The sequence below is a fragment of the Saccopteryx leptura genome, chromosome 2, assembly GCF_036850995.1.
Source record: "Saccopteryx leptura isolate mSacLep1 chromosome 2, mSacLep1_pri_phased_curated, whole genome shotgun sequence".
NCBI classification, from domain to species: domain Eukaryota; kingdom Metazoa; phylum Chordata; class Mammalia; order Chiroptera; family Emballonuridae; genus Saccopteryx; species Saccopteryx leptura.
Window position 1 is genome coordinate 305,133,008 of NC_089504.1, and position 24,477 is coordinate 305,157,484.

The window sequence follows — 24,477 nt, forward strand, 5'->3', positions numbered from 1 at the left end:
GTACTTGCAACTTTTTATAAAAGTGGATTTTAATCTGGGGCATTTGATAGAGGATTTCTGACAAAGGTAGACAGTCTGATTAGGAAAAACACAATTATTGTATAAAAGTTGTATTCGTCTTTATATTCCATAATTAAATTGAAAAGATGTAATACTTTCATCAAGTTCAGCATTCAAATATTTGTCTTTTCTGTGTTGTTCAGTTTATTTTTTGTTTAGAAAATCCTGTCAGTCCATTATTCTAAATTATTATTTCAGTTGATAATTTTTATTGCATTCTTTAAGTCCCTGCCTCTCTCTGAAGAGAGTGTAACGACAGTGGTGTCTACATGTTTTACAACATCGACAGGAGAGTTTATGGGTTTCTCAGAGAGTGCTCATCATTATAAAGGAGGGTTAGACCAAGGAACACCAATCATACTCGTTTGCTGTTGTGCGGGCTGCACTTGACTTAGGTGTGTTGGTGGTAAATATGTTGACGTACTTTGTGTATTTTACAGCTACTACATGCTGCTTTGTCTTCTATTTCAGTGTTTCTTAAAAAAAACGGTTTCAGTACTGTTTTCAGAAATAATAGTTCCTCTTCCCTGCACATGTATCCATTTATTTGTAAATACTTGAGACAGCAGCTCATTGATTTATTCTTTACAGCTTTGCAGTATTCCCTTTACCTCTCTTAGTCTGACACAAAGACTATCTACTGGGCTGAGGACTTTGAAAAATTTCTGCCCATATGGTTTTTAAACTTTTGTTAGTGAGCTTCTATTATGGTTCTGTCCATTTTTCTTACTTTTTAGCTACACTGCAGTGACAATTTTGTTCTTGTTTTTTACATAGGATTTGGGTAGCTGATAACCTTTTCATCATTGAAGTGGAAGTTGAGCAGACCTGTGTTTTTAAAAAAAATACAGGGTGGGGCAAAAGTAGATTTACAGTTGTAAGAACACAAAAGACAGTTTATTATTCTACTGTTATTTATTAATTGTTGTGTTATTTTCCATAGGACCAACTATAAACCTACTTTTGCCCCACCGTGTGTATTTGTTTGTTTAGTATGTGTATTCGCCCCATTTAAAAGAGTACCTGCTCTGTGTTTGTCATTCCAGTGCCTCGCATGTAGTAGTCACCCAGGAGGATTGCGTAAGCCAGAGAGCTAATGATCAAGGTGGACTTGAACTGTCCATACCCATAAAATTGCATATTTAGACCGAATCTACTAGCCATAGATTTAGGGTTTATCTATGCATCTTGGGTAGTTACAGTTGCTTAGACCTTTTTCTTGCAGCTGTTGTCACCCTTTGTTCTGGCTTGACTGGTAGCCTTTCTCCTGGGTGCCTTGTCTGTGAGGTTGGGTTGGATTCTGTACTGTTAGCTCTCATGGGGATGGTGGGTTCCCTTTGCCAACCTAATGTGATTTGCATCCTTGCTTTGTTTCAGGTTTGCCAAGGAACGCAGGCTGAGAATATGGAGAGACTATGTGGCTCCCACTGCTAACTTGGACCAAAAGGACAAGCAGTTTGTTGCCAAGGTGAGTCATTCTTAGCATCTTGAGATGCATAGGGATTGTTGTCAGGTTACTGATAACACAAAAATCTGAACAGTCGATCAAGAACTGAAGCACTTTTATTTCAAGGCAAGGCAGGGGTGTGTAGAGGTACGTGCATCATGGCACCTACCTGCGTGTGTTTATTGTACGGCTTAGACACTGTAAAAACTTTACATTTCTTTTTGTAAATTTGCATAACTTCATTAGAAGTTCATGGGTTAAAGTTGTGGACATCGCTGTTTGAAACATTACTCACATTGCAGGGGTCCTTTTTGTCTGCTTAGCCCACGGCATACTCTTAGATTTCCTCTGCCCACGTGTATACGACCTCAGGTTTCTCTTTTTCTGTTGTGGGACTCCTGTTGTTTTGAATTTCTTCTTATGAGATGCTTTTTTTCTGTAAGCTCTCCACTGTGGTGTCCTGGGATGGATTTCTTTGATGGGAACTAGAGCTACTTAATATAGTGTTTGGTTTTTAGCAGGGGTGCTATAAATGAGTTTTTTTCTTAGAGTTGGGTATCTTGAGGGGTAAGCCTGCTGTCCTCACTTTCCCCAAGTGCTGCCATGTTTTCCAACCTGTCTTTACTTTTGGCAAGAAATGCTGGAAGCTTTGTCTTTATGGACTAAAGTAGTTAAATATTCATATCCTCGCCTAACAGTTTAAGATAGGCAGCCACTAGGTGGCACTGTCAGCTTGAAAGAAATCTTAGAACGATTTCTCTTAGAATGGTAAAATTTTAACAAAGTCTCTGAGGAATTGGCTGAATTTCTTCACTTTCTTTTTTATGATGCCCAAGGCAATAGGTCACAGAGTGGTCAAATGGCCCCTTTTCATCTTCTAGTATGTGGTCTCCAAGCAGTGGTCAAGTTAACTGTAACTGCGCCTTTTAGTGGACGTCAGCGGGAGTCGTCCTGGTTGGATACTCCCTGTGCATATTCCCATTCTGACACAGACTACAGCGGATCCTGCTTTCCTTCTGTGAGGGCACTGCTGGCTTGGGAACCTGGACGTGGTGGCTGTTCTGTCTGATTGGAACTTACTGGTTGTGTTTATGTTTCCTGTAACCTGTTCTGTTCACAGACTGTAGCTACATGATGAAAGGATGCTCATTCACTCACCAGGGGAGGCAGGCCTTCCATTTTCACCGTCATCACTTTGGGGCCCTGTGATATTAGTCACGTCATGTAGATGAGGCTTGGGAGAGCCAAATGACCCTGTGCTGTGCCTACCCGCCCCTCCTTAGTAGTAGAGAAACCTAGAAGATTTTGAGGCTTTTGGGCCTTTGCTGGGTGGGGAACTAAGACGCTGCAGAAGAAATTGAAAATATTAGATGACTGAGTCAGTAGCTTTGCATTGATCTTCAATAGGAGTTTATTGGTAACTAGAAAAGGGAGAGCTGGTGTAGGAACACTTCCTCCATTTCTAAATCCAGGATCCCAGAATCTGTTCTTTGTTTTTGGTCTTTTATGTTTAGTTTTAAAACATGGTATTGCTTTTTTATCATTACAATCAGGTTTCATTCATTACAATTTCAGGATAGAGGATGTTGCTTTTAATAACTATTTGAATAAGGATTAGGAGGAGTAATCATTCTCCTGTAATATCTTAAACATATATTTAGGTCATTGGGATATAGGCCTGCTTAGAGAATAGAGAGAAAAATGTATATGAGGGTAAATAAACGATTTTAAAACTTTTTTTTTTGAAATTCTTCAGCATTGTTTTAAAAACAGAAATGCATAAAAAAGAGAAGAAAAAACACTTATATTAGATAAACTACTATGATTCAGTTTTTTATTTTTTTTATTTTTTTAATTGAATTTATTGGGGTGACATTGGTTCGCAAAACCATACAGGTTTCAAGTGTACAACTCAGCAAAACATCATCTGTACAGTGCACCGTGTGCCCATTCCCTCATGCAAAGTCTCTTTCTGTCCCCATTTTCCCCCACTCCTCTGCCCACCGCCACCCCCCACCCCCCAGTCTCTGTTCCCTCTGCCTATCACCACACTGTTGTCTGTGTGTGTGTATTACTTACATGTGTTTTTGGCTTAATCCCTTCACCTTTTTTCCAGTCCTCCCTCCTCTCTGACAGTTGTCTCAGTCTGTTCCATGTGTTCATGACTTTATTTATATTTTGTTCGCCAGTGTATTGTGTTAATTAAGAGTCTATATATAAGTGAGGTCATGTGGTATTGGTCTTTCTCTGACTGGCTTATTTCACTTAGCGTAATAACCTTTATGTCTGTCTATGCTGGTGCACAAGATAAGAGCTCTTTCTTTTTTACGGCCATGTAGTATTCCATTGTGTAAATGTACTGCATCAATAAACAGTGTTGGGAAAATTAGACAAGTACATGCAAAAAAAAAAGGGGGGGGGCCTACTGATGAGCACTTGAGCTATTTCCAGATCTTGAGTCTTGTAACCTATTGATGGGCACTTGAGCTATTTCCAGATCTTGAGTATTGTAAATGACACCGCAGTAAATATAGGAGTGCGTATAGTCTTTTGAATTAGTGTTTTGGGGTTCTTAGGATATATTCCCAGAAGTGGGATTGCTGGGTCAAAAGACAATTACATTTTTAATTTTTTGAGAAAGCTCCACACTGTTTTCCATAGTGGTTGCACCAGTCTTCATTCTCACCAATATTGTTCAGTCATTTTCTTCACATCCTTACCAGCATTTGTTTGTTTGTTTATTTGTTTGTTTATTTATTTATTTTTACAGGAACAGAGGGAGAGTCAGTGAGAGGGATAGATAGGGACAGACAGACAGGAACGGAGAGAGATGAGAAGCATCAATCATCAGTTTTTCGTTGCAACACCTTAGTTGTTCATTGATTGCTTTCTCATATGTGCCTTGACTACGGGCCTTCAGCAGACCGAGTAACTCCTTGCTCGAGCCAGCGACCTTGGGTCCAAGCTGGTGAGCTTTTGCTCAAACCAGATGAGCCTGCACTCAAGCTGGCAACCTTGGGGTCTCGAACCTGGGTCCTCTGCATTCCAGTTCGACGCTCTATCCACTGCTCCACTGCCTGGTCAGGCTGTGTGTTGATTTATTGATGATAGCCATTCTGGCAGGTGTGAGGTAATATCTCATTGTGGTTTCATTTATTTCTCTCTGATGATTAATGACTTGAGCATTTTTTCATATGTCTGTTGGCTGTCTGTGTGTCCTTTTTACAGAAGTGTCTATTCTGGTCCTTTGCCCATTTTTAATTAGATTGTTTGTCTTCCTGGTGTTGAGTTAAATTCTTTATATTTTTTGGAAATTAACCCCTTATGAGATGTGTCATTGGCAAATATGTTCCCTTATTCAGTGGGTTTTCTTTTTATTTTGTTGGGTTTTTTTGTTTTTTATTTTTGCTGTGCAAAAGCTTTTTAGTTTGATGTAGTCTCATTTGTTTATTTTTTTTCCTTTGTTTCCCTTGCCCTAGGAGATATATCAGCAAAACTATTGCTACAAGAATCAAGAAATGTCTGAGATTTTACTGCCTGTGGTTTTTTTTTTTTTTTTTTTTCATTTTTCTGAAGCTGGAAACAGGGAGAGACAGTCAGACAGACTCCCGCATGCGCCCGACTGGGATCCACCCGGCACACCCACCAGGGGCGGTGCTCTGCCCCCCAGGGGGCGATGCTCTGCCCATCCTGGGCGTCACCATATTGCGACCAGAGCCACTCTAGCGCCTGAGGCAGAGGCCACAGAGCCATGCCCAGCGCCCGGGCCATCTTTGCTCCAATGGAGCCTTGGCTGCGGGAGGGGAAGAGAGAGACAGAGAGGAAAGCGTGGCGGAGGGGTGGAGAAGCAAATGGGCGCTTCTCCTATGTGCCCTGGCCGGGAATCGAACCCGGGTCCTCCGCACGCTAGGCCGACGCTCTACCGCTGAGCCAACCGGCCAGGGCTGTGGTTTTTTTTTTTAAGGATTTTTATAGTTTTGTGACTTAAATTTAAGTCTTACCCATTATGAGTTTATTCCTGTGTATGGTATAAGCTGGTCTAGGTTCATTTTTTTTTTTTTTTTTGCATGTACCTGTCTAATTTTCCCAACACTATTTATTGAAGAGATTGTCTTTACTCCATTTTATTCTCTTACCTCCTTTGTCAAATATTAATTGACCACAAAGTTGTGGGTTTACTTCTGGATTCTCTGTTCTGTTCCATTGATCTGTGTGCTTGTTCTTCTGCCAGTACTAGGCTATTTTGATTACAATGGCCTTGTAGATATCAGATATTGTGATACCTCCAATTTTGTTCTTTCTTAAGATAGCTGAGTTTATTCAGGGTCCTTTTTGGTTCTGTATAAATTTTTATAATATTTGTTATAGAACTGAAATATGCCATTGGCATTTTAATAGGAATTGCATTGAATCTATAGATTGCATTGGGTAGTATGAACGTCTTAATGATGTTTATTGTTCCTATACGTGAACAAGGTATATGCTTCCACTTATTTATATCTTCTTTAGTGCCTTTCTTCAATGTCCTATAATTTTTTTAGTATGTCTTCTTCCTCTTTGGTTAAACTTATTCCTTGATACCTTTTTTGTTATTGTTGGTACAATAGTAAATGGGATTGTTTTCTTTCTGATCATTATTGGTGTATAAAAATGTCACCCATTTTGAATATTAATTTTGTATCCTGCTACTTTGCCGAATTTATTTATTAGATCTACTAGGTTTTTGGCGTAATCTTTAGTGTTTTCTATGTACAAGATAGTGTCATCTGTGAATAATGACAGTTTTACATCTTCCTTTCCAGTTTAGATGCCTTTTATTTCTTTTTTCTTGTCTGATTGCTGTGGCTAGGACTTCCAGTACTGTGTTGAATAAGAGTGGTAAAAGTGGACACACCTGTCTTGTTCCTGATCTTTTAAGGGAAACGCTTGTGGTTTTTGCCCATTGAGTTTGATGTTGGCTGTGGGTTTGTCATATATAGTCTTTATTACATTGAGGTATGTTTCCTCTATTTCCACTTCGCTGAGAGTTTTTAACATAAATGGGTACTGGGTTTTATCAAATATACTTCTTCTGCATCTATTGATACGATCATGTGATTTTTATCCTTCCTTTTGTTTATATGATATATCACATTTATTGATTTGTGACTATTGAACCAACCTTGCATCACTGGAATAAATCCCACTTGATCATGGTGTGTGATCTCTTTAGCATGTTCCTAGATTTGATTTGCTAATATTTTGTTGGAAATTTTAGCATTTATGTTCATCAGGAGTATGATTTTCTTTCTCTCTCTTTTTTTTGTAATGTCTTTATCTGACTTTGAAATTAGGATAATGCTGCCTTATAAAAAGAGCTTTGCAAGTCTTCTCTCCTCTTGAATGTTTTGAAAGAGTTTGAGAAGGATAAGTGTTATTTCTAATTTGACTGTTAGATGAAGTTTACCTCTGAAGCCATTTGGTCCAGGACTTCTGTTTACTGGGAGGTTTTTGATTATTGCTTTGATTTCATTAGTTATAATTGGTCTATGCAGGTTTTCTGAGTTTTCCTGATTCAGTTTTGGAAGATTGTATGTTTCTAGAAATTTATCCATTTCACCCAGATTGTCCAATTTGTTGGCATATAGTTGTTCATATTATTTTATTTTAAGCAAAGTTTATCATACTTTGTGTCACAGGGGTTGGCAAACTGTGGTCCAAGGGCCAAGTTTGGCCCACCACTTACTTTGTATGGTCTGCAAGCTAAGAATGGATTTTACATTAAAAAATAAATGTTTTGTGGCACATAAAATTTAGCTGAAATCAGATTTCAGTGTTATGAGTAAACTGGATGTAGCCACATCTGTTCCTTACATATGTCTGTAGTTGTGTTCGTGAGATAGTGGCAGAGGTGAGGAGTTATGAGAGACCATATGGCTTGCATAGCCTAAAATATTTGCTCTCTTGCTCTTAACAAAAAAGTTTGTTGACCCTTCATCTATATTCATTTTTCTCCGAGTGCCTTGATGTGACATAAAGAGCCGGGCCAGAATGTAAATCAAGGCATTGCTCCTTTCTTCAAGGAAAGCTCGCCACAGAAAAAACTCCAGCAGGGTTCTCAGTGTAGTTGATTTATGTTCTGGTCTGTGCTCCTGTGGCTACTTCTGAGTAGTACTGATCTGTAATCTTCTGTATATAAGTTTTATCTGTAATATAAGTTTAAAGAACTCTATGGGCTTATTAAAGAATGAACTGATTAGTTTTTCCTCTTTCTTGATGCAGCCATTTTTAACTCTTGGTATTCCTATCTGTGAATAAAATTTTTGTATTGCTCTTTTTAAGTTTTTCCTCAGCTAGCTGGTGATCCTTGGTTGTTTCTCTTATTTAAGATTGAAGTATTGAGCACTGCGTTAGAAGCAGTGGACTTAGGTGTGGGTGTTCATCTTGAAGCCCAGGTGCTTCTTACATAAATTTTAAGCCAGTCCTAGTTGTGATGACTGGGGGAATTCTGTAGTATAAATCAGAGTGACTCTTGTGTTTACTCACCACTAGCTCAGGATTTAGCGCTTGTGAGTCTGCAGAGACTGTTACCACCCATACATCTGCTTTCCAGCTTCCAAAGTTTTGTTGCTGTGTTCTTTCCTCCTATTAATCTTTGTCCTTTTGAGCCTATGGCAATACAATAAATCCCTTTATTTTTGTTTAGAGTTATTTAGGGAGGGAACCAAAGTAAATGTTTGAGCTTGCTTTAGTTTGTTATAATGCTCTGCTCCATTGTAGGGCCGCGTCATAATTTATTTAACCAGTCTCCAATAGGTTGACATTCATATAGTTTATAATTCTTCCAATATTTAGAAAATGGGATAAATCTCTGTGTAAAGGACACTTATTTCCTTAGGAATGTTTTGGAGTGTATTTGCCAAATAGCTCTCCAGAAATGTTAACCAGTGTATATCCCTATGTATGTGCTTTTTCTAATATGTTATAGAACAGAGGTTGACCAACTTTTTCTTAAAGGGCCATATGATAATATTTTAGGTTTTATGAGCCATATGGTTTCTGTTGTGACTACTCAACAGTGCCACTGTAGCAAGAAAACAGCTATAGACAATATGTGAATGAATATGCATGGGGGTGTTTCAATAAAACTTTATTTACAACAGTAGGCAGTGAGCTGGATGGCCCTTGGACCATAGTTTGCCAACCCCTATTGTAGAACACAGGATATCAGCAGTAAACGTAAAAGGAAAAACTGATCTGCATTTCTTTTCATAACCTAGAACCCAACTGCAGTTTTGTAGTCATTTTACCTGATTTAAAATGCCTGTTAATGTCAAGGAAATGTAAAAAGTATCTAAGATGCCTGGGACCTTCATGAACATAGTCTGACAGTCCTGTAAGTTCTTGCTGAAGAATTCTGCTTGTAGATGACGACAAGGCCTGAACAAATAGTGGTTCTCTCTCTTCAGCAGACACCCTGTCTCTTAGGAATTCATTGTGGAGGGAACAGCTAAGTAGCCTGGAAAGCCTGTGAAAGGCGACCTAGGAACTCTTGAACTGAATGCTTCTGGTAGGTGATTTCTGCAACTGAGGCTACACCATAGATCAGACTGTTGTCCAGGACTCTCAGTTGTAAGAAATTTGAAACTCAACAAAGTATCTTGAAGCGTGTGGCCTACTGAAAGTCTGGCTCCCGTCTCTGCTTAAGCAGGGTCCCTTCTTCAGCGAGGAAATGCAGGAGAAGGCCCTTCTTGTCTCCCCTGGTTAGCAGAGGAGCGTGTTCACTTCACAGTGATTATCTAGCTGAGCCTGCTTGAGACTTTGTGCCTGTCCTTCCTGCCTACCTTCCCTGTGGCGTTTTAGCTGATCTGTGCTGTTTGTAGCCATATGGTCCCCTGAGCACGTGGCTTGGCATCCCTGTCCCTGCTGCTGGATGCTTAGGCCTTGCAGATTTCACAGACCTGAATAACACGGCGGGGGTGGGGGTGAGGAGTGGCAGCGTGTCCTCAGGAGGTGGAGTGTGCTCAGTGCTCACTGTCCTGCCTGGTTAGAGGCCTCTACCTGGGTTTTTTTGTACCAATTAAGTGCTTAAAACTACAGAGCGCTGAAAGGGATACTTTGAGGTGATTCAAAAGACAGGGAAGTGGTTTCTGCTCCCAAGGAGCTTACCCTCAAGGGCTCTGTTGGAAAGGCTGCCTGAAGTTGTAGCTGTCCAGTATTGGTGCCATGTCCTGTTTAGAGGTGAGGTGACAAGCTATGCGTGGATGCAGGAGGTTCTTGGACCTACTTGGTTGGGTCCTGATTATTGTCACTGCACAGCCCGTCATAGCTCAGGTTCATTATCATGTCTCTCTAAGATGGTTCCTAAGCAAGGATACCTCTTAATACTTTTGGCATTATCTGGACTTTTTCATTATATTCCCGTTTGGTGATGTGGAGAGAACAAAAAAAATACTAGCCCACTCCCGTGACTTGTTTGTCACACGGCTTTCAGATGAAGTCAGTCTGGTTGGGAGACTGGCCTCATATCAAAAAGAGATCAAGACTTGGTTTCTAGCTTCAGTTAGCAAACTGATTGCTGATAAGAAAATGAAGTACCAAAGATTTGTGAAAAATACCTGGCTTTCAAAATTGGGACATTATTTTTTAGAACAGTTTTAGATTTACAAAAAAAGAAGGCGGCAGACAGACAGAGTCCCCGCATTGCCTCCCCTGCCTAGTCTTTCCCGCCATTATCTGACGTGAGTGTGGCACATCGACGGAAGCAGCATACCAGTATCGACGGGTTATTATCAGCTGGAGTCTGTGCTTTAGTCAGATCACTTTCGTTTTTCTCCACATCTGTTTTGTGTTCCGGAATCTCATCACGATAGCATGTGACATGTGGTGCTTGCGGCTTATCGGGCTCCTCCTGGATACGGCAGTTTCTCAGACTCTTTGCTTTTGATGACGTTGACAGTTTCGAGGAGTCCTGGTCTGGTATTTTGTAGGATGCCATTCGATGGGAATTTGTCTGATGTCTGGTTTCCTTTGAAGTACTTGCCATAGTGCCCAGTTTGTTTGATCATATTCAGGTGCTTAGAGGTATTTTCATCAGGAAATTGTTGCGCTTTGCACTTTGTTGAGGACACAGGGTAGCAGCTGGGCTCTCCTGGGGGATGGGGAAGAGACTGTCGTGACTGCAGGCCATTGCTGTAATAGTTGTGGGGTATCCTGATTTCACCCACTTTTGGTGTTGCTTCTGTAGCACTCCCAGGACTAGCTCTGGGAGAAGAGACATAGCATACAGCCCTAGGGAGCAGGAGAAGCAGCTGCATGTCATGATTTCAGAGAGTGGAAAGGATATTTGGTGTCCCCTTCCCAGTGGCCCCTTCTAGAGCACTCTCTGCTGCTAACTGTAGAAAACCCCTTTTGGGCTGCTGGTCCTTTTATTCCTATCTGGGGCTGATAATTTAGCCAGCTTCTTGTGTCTGGAGAGCTAGTCTGAGTGTCTCTGTAGCACAGGAGGATGCTGTAGGCTCTTCTCGATTGTTTTATATGCATTGCGGCTTTGAAGGAGTTGATCAGCAGCAGCCCTTCACCACCCAGTGATCACCGGCTCCACAGGCAGGGCGTGTGGCTGGAGACCAGAGATAGGGATGGATGTCCCTCGCCCCTGCCAGCACTGTGCACTTCTCCTGACTTGTGGCAGCCCTTAGCCTACACTCGTCATTATTAAACCACTCATTTCTCCTTTTATGGTTGGGTTTCAGGAAATGGGGAAGGATTTGGATTTAGGGCATGTATTTTGAGTCCAGCTGGTGACTTTTTTTCAGTGTAGCTGTCTGCTCCTGTGCCTTAGGTTATCTCCTGGGCTGGTGGTTGTATGTGGGTAGGTTGAGTAGGGTAGTAGCTTGTGTGTGAGTGATGTGGGTATACTTAGACTTACCTGATGAAAAGCACCCGAAGAAATACCCACTGTTACAAATGCGGTGCATAACGGTGCTGATGAGCAGGCTCTGGGTAGTAATCCACTCTGCATTTCACTTACTGCACGGCACGTGACTGTAACCACTATTTTATTGCCTTTTCCATGCCTCAGCTCTGGAGCTGCTTGTTCTCTGGACAGTAATGACACAATTTAGAGAGGAATGAAAAGTCATAAATCCCCCTTAAATACACACACACGGACACACACACATGCACTCACCACATACTCACCACACACCCCTTCACCAGAAGCCAAACCTCATTTAGCTGGCGGCATCAGCGTGCAGGTCTTGAAGAGGAGGTTTCTAATCAGGGAGATGCCGAGCAGAGAGTCTGCTGCCGAGGCCTGAAATTTACAGCTCCAAGAATCCATTCGCTGCTGCCACTGCTACTGCTAACGATTACAGGGGGTGACGAACACCAGTAACTTGTCACAGGGGTATGCTTAGATCTTCACGTTGTATAATCAGGGAGTGAAGGTGTGAACAGTATGGTACTTGCCCTAGTTTTATTTCTCTCAGAGCATGACTAGTAAGTGGAGACTTCTCATGTCTAGAGACTTCTCATATCTTGATTATAGAAATTTCTCAATGTTTTTGGCTATTGGCAATTTAATAAGAGTTAGTTTTGGTGTGAGAGCAATGCGTAGCTCTGTTTATCATTGAAATTTAGGAAATGTGTGTTCATCCGAGATGCCTGACAGTTGCCCTGTTGTCCTTTGGGCAGTGGCCCTGTACTTTGAGGGAGGAACAGTATTGATTTGCTTTACTTAGCTGTTTTGCTTGGCACAGCTTTCTTGGTTTAAAGGTAGGAGAGCAGCATAACATGTATCATGGATACCTCGTCCTTAGAATGTTCTGTCATCCATTTTATAATTTGTTTTCTCTCACCCAAGTGAGGGATTTTAAAGGGTAAGGAAATCATCTTTTACTGTTTTGGTCAGTTCTCCAAGTTACCGCTGGAGTCTTTTTAGGGAACGAGAGGAGGTTTTCATTATGATGGGCATTTTTACTTGGCATTAATGGCTAGTGGTAGTGGAAATTTCAAGATGCACTTTTTTCATTCGGTTACTGAATCTGTATTTTTGGTTATATCTGTGGATTGTTTTTAAGTTCCACACTCATGGGCATGTTCTTGTGATTTGCTGGCGTGAGGAGCTCTTTGATTTGGAGGGTCCTATGCCCCTTGGTACTACTAGACCTCCATAATCAGCCCTTATCTTGACTTGGTCCTGGTGTGGCCAAAGACCATGATTACCCGTGGGCTTTACCAACTTTTTCTGGCCAGGTGAGTTTTGGGTTCTGGTGGTTTGATTTTTAGTGATTCTCAGACCTGTCATCAAGGTTCCAGCAGGCTGGCTGTGGTAGTGGAGACTGGCTTTGTGCTGCTTTCAGGGCTACAGGTTATAGTGGGAAATTAGGGAGGGGCTGGAGGAGGATGGAGGGGGTCAAAGTATGGTAACAGAAGGAAACTAGACTTGGGGTGGTGAGCACACATTGAATATATACAGATGTCAAGCTATAATGTTGTACACCTGAAATTTATACATTGTTATTAACCAGTGTTACCCCAGTAATGTAAGTAAAAACTATGTATTGCCCCTTCCTGCCCAGTCTACTCAGCTGTTCCTCAGTCCTCTGTTACTTTCCCCATCAGTGGCTGTGTTTTCTCTACCCGCCTCCATTACTCACAGTGGTAAAACCCAGGGATGGCCCCGTCCACCAGCCCCAGCCAGCCATCTGTGGGTTATAGCTCAATTCCAGCGACCGTCTTTCCTATTTCATCCATTCTGTTTGATGGCACTTCCTCCTGCTGTTTCCTGTAGGCATACTTTGTTGCTTGTTTTGCTTTTTGCTGTTTCTTCCAATTGTCCCTTAAATCACTCCTTTTGGTGTGCGGTTAGTTGGTTCTTTTGAAAGAGGTAGAGGACAGCCATTGGAGGAGTCTGCAAGTACATGGGGTATATTCATTGTCAAAGACCTCAAGCCTTCCAGGGAATAGTGAGCGAGGGCTCTTTTATCCACAGCGAAGGGGGGCGGGGAGCCTTGCTCCTTTTGTTTCACTGGGGTGTTTGCTCTCACGTGGCAGCTGGCCCTGTAGTTTGTTCTGGTTCTCTGTTGGATCTTGATGGGGTCTGATTGAAGCCTGGAAGAGGTGGTTTTGATTTTATAGATGAAGTAGATTGTGACACTGTTTTGTAATCAATAGCTATCTTGTAGCAAAGTGTTGCTTGCAAAAAAAAAAAAGAACAGCCTTGTAACAACAGGCTGTGAGTATAATTGGGTGAATTATAGACTGCTGGCTGAATTGTGGGTTTTAGCTGTAACTCTGATACGGTCCTCGCCTGGTTTCAATTGAATCTTATTCTCTGCACATTAGTGGAGTGTCCTGATAACCTCTACAGAGAAGTGGCTGTGCTTTTGCCCTTTGAATAGTTGTCCCTGTAAGTTACCTCAGACTGGAAGTTAATCACGTTCAGCCGAGCGTGGGGTCCAGCGGCCCTGATTTGGTGTTCCAAAACAAAGATGCCCCTAGTAATGTTCTGAAAAGGTGGCTTTCAGAGTAGCTGAAGTCCTGTCTTAGCAAGTGAATGTTTCTGCCTGTGAGATTGACATCTTTTCCACGCTGAGATGACAACTCTTTTTGCCCTTCACTTGCTTTTGATTTTCCAGCTCTCTCTCGGGCATCCGACTTTGCTTTCTCATCTGCTACTGGTCCCTTCTTCTAATCCAGCTCCTGCCTCTTTTCCTAGGTTCATGTTGAGATATTGATTGATTTTAGTTTAGAGCCTGTGTCTAGGAAAATCTTCAATGACCATGTAGAGACCAGATTTCCAGCTTGTAAGCTTTGTTAACTACATTTCTTGGTCAGGGCCAAAGATAAAAGATTGACCATCTTTACGAATGATATAGACTCTGCTCGATCGTTGAGAAATTGTAATCAAGTCTTTGGGGACTGGCAGTTGTAGCCTAGTTTTTTACAACATTGTTGCCTCATAAAGGATGGTAATAGATCTATGCCAGTGCTAGTGGTCTCACTTTTCTCCCCGTGTCTGGGGGTGGAGGGGGAAGGGCTTTGTTTTCTAGCATGTGTGCTGTGATACGGGGCCACTGAAGCAGGTTTAAGCATTTCTGCCTTCTTTCCCACAGGTGATGCAGGTGCTGAATGCTGATGCCATAGTTGTGAAGCTGAACTCTGGTGACTACAAGACTATCCACCTGTCCAGCATCCGGCCACCGAGGTTGGAGGGGGAGAACATGCAGGTGAGAATAGGGGAGCAGTGGAGATGGTCTCTCACAGCCCGTGGAAGGACGCAGAGAATTAGTTAAAGGTGGTACCTGTGTCTGAGAATGCTAAAGGACGAGGATGAAATCTCCAGAGTATTTCCTACTATTTGATGCCCAGCTGTTCCTGGGCAGGCCTCAGTTTCTCCTGAACCACACTCATTGCTCCATTCCATTGTGGATGGGCCGTGCTGGCATGCCCCCTGTGGAGGCTTTCCAGGAGTTAAGGTTGGGATATGGGAGGTGGTGGACGAGTTTTAGGAGGGAACTCTTCTTTCCCTGAGAATGAGGAGTGAAGAAGGTCTGCATCTCATGTGCATGGTAGTAAGGCCTGACTCTCCTGGTTATTTTGCTTTGATAGGTTCACGTGTTTTTGCTCTTGGAAGAAATTTGTCTTGCTATATGTAGTCTCTGGGGTCAGCTACTCCTCTGCAAGTGTAACTATAGTATAATTACTAGTCACACCGTTTTGTGCTCTTTGGTAGCTCCTCTGGAAGCGTAGGTGCTTGCCTGGCCTGTGTGTCTGATTGGGAGTAACAGTTGTGAGAACTCACACTTAGGATGAAAACTAACACTTGGTAGTCTGCAGGCAATTTTGTCTTAAATTTTGAAGTCATTTTCTTTCCATTGTTATGAGTTATGAGAGCTGGGAGTAGGAATTGAGGTTGGTCATTCTTTTGTTTCCTGCCTTGTTGTTACAGACACCTTTACAACTCCTGGTTTTGCCCTCTGATGACTAGTGTATGTGACTGTGTTGACTGGTCATAGAAGTGGGTGAGAGTCAGTGACATTGGGACGTGTCTGGACAGTTTTCATAAGTTAAGCAGTGTGGCTGAAGTTAGTGTTATCTATACTGCTCACAAAAATTAGAGGATCTTTCAAAATGAATATGAAGCGATAAAAAAAGAAGCATTTGATTTTTTTTTATTAAACAAGAATATCAGAAAAGCAAACGACAAGTCAAAGAAAGTTGTCTGGTTATACAAATGAGATGCAAAAACCAACTTTTATTTCATTGGTGAAAATGTACCATACAAAAAGACTACAAGTACTGGAGTATCTGCACATTCCCTGATCCCCTAATTTTTGTGAGCAGTATACTTTTAAAATTCATCTACTAAAGACGTGAAATTTGTTATTCCGATGTTTTTCAGGTCTACGTGACTTTTGGTACATTCACAAGTTGAGATTCATGCCCTGTTTGCATTTACATGAAGTTTACAGACAGCCCATAAGAGTAAAATAAAAATACCGTGATTGTCTTTCGAATCAGATTATGCCTAGGGAACACATACAGCATGCGTTCTCTGCCTGTCTGGCCAATCAGTTCACTCTCTCCCTTTTTTCCCCATGGAAGAGGCAGTTTATGCAGCAAACAGTACCATGGTCAGGTTGAGAATTTAAATGCACAAAAGCCTCAAAATTCCAAAATAAGTTGCTCTCAGTTACTGTAGCTTTGCCTTGTTGCACAGAGTAAATATACATCTCCAATTTTATTGTTGGGAGTCATCCACAATTCTGCATCTGTGCCATGCAGTTGGAATTAAGGTTCCCACAGCAACCACAACTTTGAAGTTCTTGAGCGTTAATTTTTGTGCCTGCACCATCAGCCAGAAGTATTATGTTAATTTAGACTATGTAGCTGAATTTTAAATAGCTTTTGGGGGGTAGGGAAGGAGTGTTATAGCTTAGGTAGGATGGTGGCAGGTTTTCTGGAATGAGAACTAAACTGTTGCTGAGGATTTTGAGTTTTCCCAGGATCCTTTGGAACTTCCCAGGGTGTAGCGGATGGCTTTTCTCTAGCCTAGTGGACGATGAGAAGTTGTTGGATTGTATGTTCTAGTTTAGGCAGGATCCTCTTTATAGAACTCCTTGTTCTTTACTCCAAAGTAGGTTATCTCTCTTTTTCTCTCTTTTTAACTTCACTCCTAAGAGTCTTACTCCATTTTAAGAAAGGTCTAAGTATGGCTTAGCTCTAAGTCTACAACATACGGCTTTTGATTGAAATGAGGCATGGTTTCCCTTATTCATGTATTATATTCCTTTAACAGGCGACCCCAAACTACGACCCGCATGCAGCCCCCTGAGGCCATTTATCCGGCCCCCACCACACTTCTGGAAGGGCACCTCTTTCATTGGTGGTCAGTGAGAGGAGCACTGTATGTGGTGGCCCTCTAAAGGTCTGAGGGACAGTGAACTGGCCCCTGTGTAAAAAGTTTGGGGACCCCTGCTTTAGAAGATTTTAATGAGGGGTCACATAAATGAGTTAATGTCACTCACACACCTTGAGCACACGGGTGGAGGGCATGATGAAGAACCCAGTTGTGGTGGATGAGGGAGGTCTTCCTAGGAGTCACAGTATACATCTTGGGGGTTCACAGGTGAAGAAATGTTAGCAGACTGGAGAAAGGACACTGTAGCCCAACACTTCGAGAGCTGTATGATGTAAGCAACGACTGCAATCTGTTTTTTTTTTTTAAGTTGTCTAGTAGCTATGTTAAAAAATTAATTTTAATGCATTTTATTTACTGTATCTAAAACATTTCAACATTTAATGAGTATAAGAAATGAGATCTTTCACTTAATTTTCAAGTTTTTTACTAAGTCTTTGAAATCTGGTCTGTATTTTACACTCGCAATACATCTCAGCTTACTCTAGCATATTGCTAGGGCTCAACAGCCCCATGTGGATTGTGGCTACTGTAATGACAGTACAGGTTTAGAAATTCAAATGATAGGCTTGCCTTGGCTGAGTTGCTTAGTGGATAGAGCGTTGTCCTGGCATAGGGCTTGTAGGGGAAGCCACCAATGAGTGCACAGCTAAAATGGAAATACTAAGTAGAACAAATAGATGCTTCTCTCTCTCCTTCCTTCCTTTCCCCCTTTTCTCTCCCTCCAAACCTCCCTCCCACTCTCTCTCAAGGCAGTGGAAAATATTTTTTAAAAAGTGCAATGAGCCTGACTGGGTGGTGGCGCAGTGGATAGAGTGTCGGACTGGGATGTGAAGGACCCAGGTTTGAGACCCCGAGGTCGCCAGCTTGAGCGCGGGATCATCTGGTTTGAGCAAGGCTCACCAGCTTGAGTGCAAGGTTGCTGGCTCACTCAGTCTGCTGAACCCCCCCACCCCCCCCCACCCCCCCGCCGTCAAGGCACATATGAAAAATCAGTCAACGAACAACTAAGGTGCTGCAATGAAGAATTGATGCTTCTCATCTCTCTCCCTTCCTGTCTGTCCCTCTCTCTGACTCTGTCTCTGTCACTAAATAAATAAATAAATAAAATAAAATGTTTCAATTATTTAAAAAAATAGACTCTATGTCATCTGAGAGATACGGATGAAAAAATTAAAAAAAAAATGCAACGAATGGGTTCATCATCATTGGTAAACATTGGGGGCCACATTGTACCAGACATGGTGCTGGGGATGCAGTCAGGGAGGAAACCAGACCCTCGTGGAATGGAAGTCCAGGAGGGGAAGTACACAAATGTCATTTATGTTAAGAAAAAAAAGTTTAGAATTTATGGGAATGCATAGTCTAGGAGGGCTTCTTTGAGGAAGGGTGATTTGGAGTTAGCTAAGTAAAAAGAGGGGAGAAGACACTTTCTGATTGATGAGCATTGGATGTGTTTGGAATAGGGGGTGGATGGCCATTGTGGACAATGTGTCAGTGGTATGATGCCTGTGTGGTTCAGAATAGAGGCAGGGCCGCATCTTGCTTGTCCTGTGAACATCTGGATACCCGTGAGGTGGGAGAGAATACATGGGTATATAGTGAACTGCAAATCATTTAGCGTGACTGGAATAGTCAGTGTTAGAGAATAGAGATGTGGGCTTGGAATTAGACAGGGGCCACATGTCAGACATGTGTGCCATGCTTTTTGTTTTGAAGAATTTGAAACGGGAATGGTGTATTTGGATTTGAGTATGCTTGTGTTGGTGACTTGCATTTACAAAACATGAGAGTAATTTGCATTTAAAAGAGATAATATTAGATGAAAACTAATCTGCAGTGAGAAGTTCTGGTGTTACTTTTGGTAAGCCTCTATTGACGGCGACCTGGCCCTGGGCGCGAAGGGGGTGGTGAATGAGAACTTGTGGATATAGCACTAACAGTCTCTTGTTGTACTGGAACATTTAGTTCTTACCTTTCCACTTAAAGAATTTCACAGAACTCATAGTGGGTAGCAGGTTCAACTCTGTTCGTGTCTGAAAGGGAGTACATATAGATTTATAATACGCATGTAGGGTTAAAAATCACCCGGAGACCCCAGTGTGGCTTTAATTATGTCTGTAACAACTGGGCAAGCAGGCATCCATCTCTTTGAGTTCATTGGTTTCTAGCGTTCTTTACTGTATACCAGTGGTCTTACTCTTCTTACACAGGGGAGACCAGTCAAGTACTCAAGACATAGAGGTTGGGGCCAGAGTTCTGTTAGCCCATATGGCACCTTTGTACAAATTAGAAAAAGTTTCCCCTTCCTCCAGGTAGCCTCTTGTCAGGACACATGGTTTGGCAGACAGAAGGGAGTCTGAATTGCAACTCCCAATTCAGCCCCTGTCCCCTTGGCCAGGCACCCTTGAGCAAGGCCCAGTGTGCGCAAGAATATGTGGCTGTCTTAGTTAGAACAGGGCTGGTAGACTCGCTAATGAAAATGTCAAGGTGTGCTTAGAAATTGAGGGATATAGTCCAGCAGCGGCAGAAACACCGTGGCCAAGGGTTATTTGGAGACTATGGATGGATTGTGCAAGGCCTTGCACAAAACACTCGGGAGATTGCCTTCCATCTAATTTTTGGACATATTCTGGAAGTCAGTGACTTTAAAATTGAGAAAATGGTATCCTGACAGCGTATGGTACTGGGGCCCATTCTCCCCGAGTGGGAGAGGCACAGGTTAAGGGACTGGCGGAGTAGTAAAGGGGGCACGCCTGTGCGTGAGCCTCCTTAAAGGCAGGCAGATGGTGTGCACTGACTCCCGCTGCAGGCTGGGCCTCTGACGAGCTCCCAGATGACCACCCAATGGGGCTTGCTTTTCAAGAAAGGAAGGGGAGAGTTCTTTGAATGTTAATCTTCTCCATATCTTAAAACCTCTAATATAATGTGTCATCGACTAATATAGATTTGCCGAGACATCTATATGTTATGGGGATAACAGGGTAAGTTAGAATCTTCTTTTTTTTTTTGTACAGAGACTAGTTCATTTATCTTAAATTATACATAGAGGCAAGAAGGTTGTACCCATGGCTAACTATACCCCCCCCCCCCCTTTGGTAACTTTCTAATCGCGCCAGAGGAAGGGCTCTGGACAAAACAGCACCATCAAAGGAATTGTTTTCATCCTAGGCAGCTGCTTTCCAATAACACCCCGGAACTGCTGCAGATTTTGGTTAGAACTTGATATATTGCTTCAAAGAGTGACAGGGGACTTAAAAGCAGCGGTAATAGTTCCCTCTGAAAGATTACAACTGGGTGGCTGAAGCTGCTGATTCCGTTTCCGTTTCTGTGGCAGTGCTTTGGGATTATTCCGTGCGGATCCAGGGTTGACCCTGCAGAAATTAACTCCTTCAGGCTGAGAGCCCTTTTGGATGCTGATGTTAAGGGTTCCTGCAGTACAGTCTTCGCTAGGTACCTGCAGGATTGGTTCCAGGGCCCGCTGTGGGTACCGCAATTTGGGGATGCTTGCTTTCCTTATATAAAATGCTGTGTAGTATTTGCATATAACCTAAGCAGTTTCCCATGTACTTGAAATATTTCTAGATTACTTGTAATACCTAACCCAATGTAAATGCTCTGTAAGTAGTTGTTGAGCTATATTGTTTAATGACAACAAAAGTCAGTGCATGCTCAATATAAATGTAACCATTGTAGGCCTGACCACTTAGTGCATGTCAAGGAAAACGTAACATTTTTCTTTCCCCCAATATTTTTGATCTGCAGTTGGTTGAATCCATGGATAGGGAGGGCAGACTGTAGAGTTGGTTTTATCCAGTTGTTTGCCACAAAGAAACAAGTCTTGGAGGAAGCCTGTGGGTCTGAGCTACTGCCTGAAAGGAGATAACCCATTGTGCAATCTCAGGACCTCCTAGAGCGCGAAGGCTTTGATGTGTAACTGAAAAGCCCAGTGCTGTATTGCCCAGGGCTGCGGTGGGCTTTGTGTCCCACTTGCAGTGTTAATGACAATGAAATTCATCCCTCTGACCTCCAATGAAGGTGCTAACTCGTTCCCTCCTGAAGTCTGCTCATGCAGTGCTATTGTAGAGGGCAGAGATGAACTGAAATTTATCTTGAAAACAGGCACCTAATTTAACCTAACCCCAGATGTTAAGTGTAGAAAGTTTGCTTTCAGTTTTAGGGCCTTTTCCCTCAAACTTCTTTCCTTAGCTTCTCTCTCTCTCTCCCCCCCCCCCCTTCTCTTTCTACCCCCCACCCTGGACCCCACCCCTTCAGCTTGGGCCTCTGGGAAGTTTGGAAACCTGGAGGGGAAGCTTTGCCTCTCTCATCCCCTGGTCCTGTGCCTTTACCTTTTATTAATTTCCATCACCCTGTCTGTGAGCTCCCCCCTACCCCCTGTGAACTTATTTATTACATAAATGGTTTCACAGAAGGGCTTCTAACTATTTGGATCTGGGCACTAAAAGGCTCAGTTTTGCTAAAGCTGCAGTCTGCCTAATCTCCCAGTGCCCGTGCTGCTGCCTTTTTTGGTGGGAAGGGGTGGAGTGTTTCCCAAGCCCGGCCCCCTGGGTCTTCTACACTGGCAGCTGATGGCAGATGAGCTGCAAGTAGGAGATTATGAGTGATGGCCTGGGATTCTTCAGGGCTTTTTGTCAGAGGCTGGGCAGTTTCAGGTGCTAATAACTCCATTGCTTACACAGGGCCTCAGGGCCCTTTTAGACACAATTAAAAGCGGTTCTCAACCTATTCCCTCCAGTTTAGATTTCTGAAAGCAAGATGACTGGTCCCTCTGGACCCTAAAGCAAATGATGCTGCCACTTAGAGGCACGCCCGCAGAAAGCTGTGGGGCTCAGTCCCTCAGTGAAGCGGGTGAGGCAGTAAACCCACGGGCTGTGATCTCGCACTTGTGACGGGAGTATAAGGCAAACAGCAAATTAGAGAGGGACTCCAGTTTGGCATTAAGGACCTCGGAGAGAAGCAAAAGCTCTTTGAAATGGATATAGCACGCACTGGATTCCAATGGGGAGTTTTAGGGACTGCAGCGGCATGATCAAAAGACAGAGAACGTGCCTGAGCGCCGCAGAGGCGTTCTGTGTGGTTCGGTTTTGTTTGATCTGGGCGTTTTGAGAAGAACACTTGAAACCTTTGTTAGAGGACTGAAAAAAATTATTAGGAGACTATGGGCTGGGTCTTCACCCATCTTTGTAAGATTCCAGAATGTATATATATCCTATCATTTGTAAAAAGATTCATACCTAGGTGCAGCCTGCGTCTGGCTGGGGAGGTCACGTGGCAGGTGTGGGGCAGAATGGTGAGGGGAAAGACATTGGGTATTTGGGTAGATGGTGCTGAAAATGGACATCTCATGGAGTCTACAGGTGAGTTAGGACTTGGAGAAGACAGCAAGAACCTATTCGATTTCCCTTTGATTTGCTTTCTTCTTCCTCTTACAAATTGTTTTCTTTTGTTTCCATTAGTTAATGCACGTCCTTTCCCGTGATCTCCTTGCCTGTTTCCTTCAAATAATTTTGTGGGACTTTAGCATCTTCTCTCGACTTTCAGGTGTCAGTCCTTCCCTGGACCATGTGCACTTACTCTTGCAGTCGCTTCTTTTTCTCTCTCCTTTCTTCATTTAATCATTGCCATCACACAGTTCTACATTTTTAATTTATTTAACTCTTCCTGGTGCTGGTGTGTTCATATTCTTTTCTTGCCTTTTTTCAATCCCATGAGCCGCAGTAATTCTCTGGCTTCCAGCATGACAGCACCATCATATTTACCGTCCTGTGACCATTTACCATAGTTCTGTGCTCAGGTAACCCTCTTCCTTGTGCTGATTCTCGAGGCCTCTTTAGGCCCGAGCTTTCCATACACGTAGTATTTCCCTTCTCTGTATCTGCCTGTACTATTTGTTTATGTCTGGGCCTGCTTTCGGCTTTGAAGCCTGAACTCTGCGAGCCGAGTGGCATGCTTTTCTCAGCTTCATAGCCTTTTTCAGGATCTTGCAGACCGCTGTGAATACAGTAGGCATCTAATAAATGTTTAAGTCAAAATATCTGCCAAGGCTAAGGCCCATCCATTTTTTACTGTTGAGTGGGATTTTTACCACCTCCCACTTGAATGCTAATCTCCTTGACTGCTTCTGATGGCCATTCCACCATGAGCCAGGCTTTGCACTTTGCATTTTTCCTGTTCCTAATTGGATGCCTTGTTCTGATGGCCAGTTCACACGTGGCTTAGTTTTCTGTAGACACTTTCTATTCTCCCTCCTATTCTGTCTGGTTGTTGCCATTGGGTTAACTATAACTAGCCCTGCCTCTCTGGGTGGTGGATTTCCTCCTAATGGTATTTCATTAGCACAGTGCAGGCTGGGTCTGGTAGCACAGTCTACTAGAGGGGACAATTTCAGGATTGTAAGTGCTTTTGCAGATCAGTCCCCAATTGACATTCTTTTAACACCTCTACTCTTTTGTTCAGCGTTTCCTAAATATTCTTCTTTCATAGCAGTTCAGGTGTCTTGATTCATTGAAGTTTTTAGGTGCACGTTTTCCCTGAGGGCTATATATATATATTTAGTTTTTTACCATTGTCGACCTTGTTGTTTGTCAGATTATTTCTTTGCTTGAAACTAATTTTAAAATCAATTAGAATGCTTTCCCTTCATCTTTCTCTCTTTATTTATGAGATACTGATTGCAGAGCTACCTACACTGTGTTGAGATAAATTACCCTTTTTTTGCATAGCATTTATATTCAAGGCAAGGCTAATGTAGTCGTCTAGTGCCTGGTGTTTCCGAGGGCCAGGGCTGTGGGTTTCATTTCTTGGTGGGCTAATTAGCTGTGTCCTGGGAAGATTTTGTTTAGTTCAAGATCCAAACATTTAAGTTTCTCATGTCTCATACCTAGCACTATGGATCTGGGAAATTATTTTTATTAGTAAGGTGTTGATCAGTTTAGAAGATAAATCTCTAATCTTGATGGTGTGTGTTGTAGTCACAGGGTAGACTTTAGACTGGATGATAGATTATAGATGAAACATCAGTTTATGTCACTGTTTTGGAAAAAGCTTTTCAGAACTGAAGCTAGAAGGGGAAGCTGAAGGACAGATGCTTGCTTTTTTTTCTAGCAAGTGACAGGCCTGTTGCATGGCATATTTTTTATGTCACTTTTCATTTCAGACTTCTTTTGAAAACCTTCAGCCAGTTTATAGGCTGTTTGCATTTCCTAGGCCTTAATCTCACCATCTAGAATGTTATCAGTGTGTTTTCTGGCTGCAGGTGCCTTAGCCTGCTCCAGGGCTGTGTTGGTTGGTGGCCACTCTGGAGCAGGCATGCTGTTTCCTGGGAGGTTCTTTTCAGTTGAGCTGTGAAGGCATTCTGGAGGTTTTTGTTCCTTATCTTTTCATCTCTGCTGGGAGCCAGTTGCCACAGTCTCTTTCATCCTTGTTTCACTATATTGGGCCCGTTGTGAGGCTAAGAACGCTATATTGCTGTTAGGTGGATTTGTGCATCTTTGTGTGTTGACCCTGGTCCCCAGGGTTTGATTGCTTCTGCTGCCCTGCTGATTCT

The 24,477-nt window shown here is 42.6% G+C and overlaps 1 protein-coding gene across 1 annotated transcript in view; it reads left to right on the top strand.

Annotated features, from left to right (window-relative positions):
- The window catches only part of SND1 (staphylococcal nuclease and tudor domain containing 1), a 444,392-nt gene that overhangs the window by 45,614 nt on the left and 374,301 nt on the right, over positions 1-24,477 (top strand). Inside the window, exons 9-10 of the mRNA XM_066362596.1 lie at positions 1,438-1,528; positions 14,605-14,718. Of these exons, the coding sequence (XP_066218693.1) occupies positions 1,438-1,528; positions 14,605-14,718 (205 nt within the window). The remainder of the gene's footprint in view (positions 1-1,437; positions 1,529-14,604; positions 14,719-24,477) is intronic.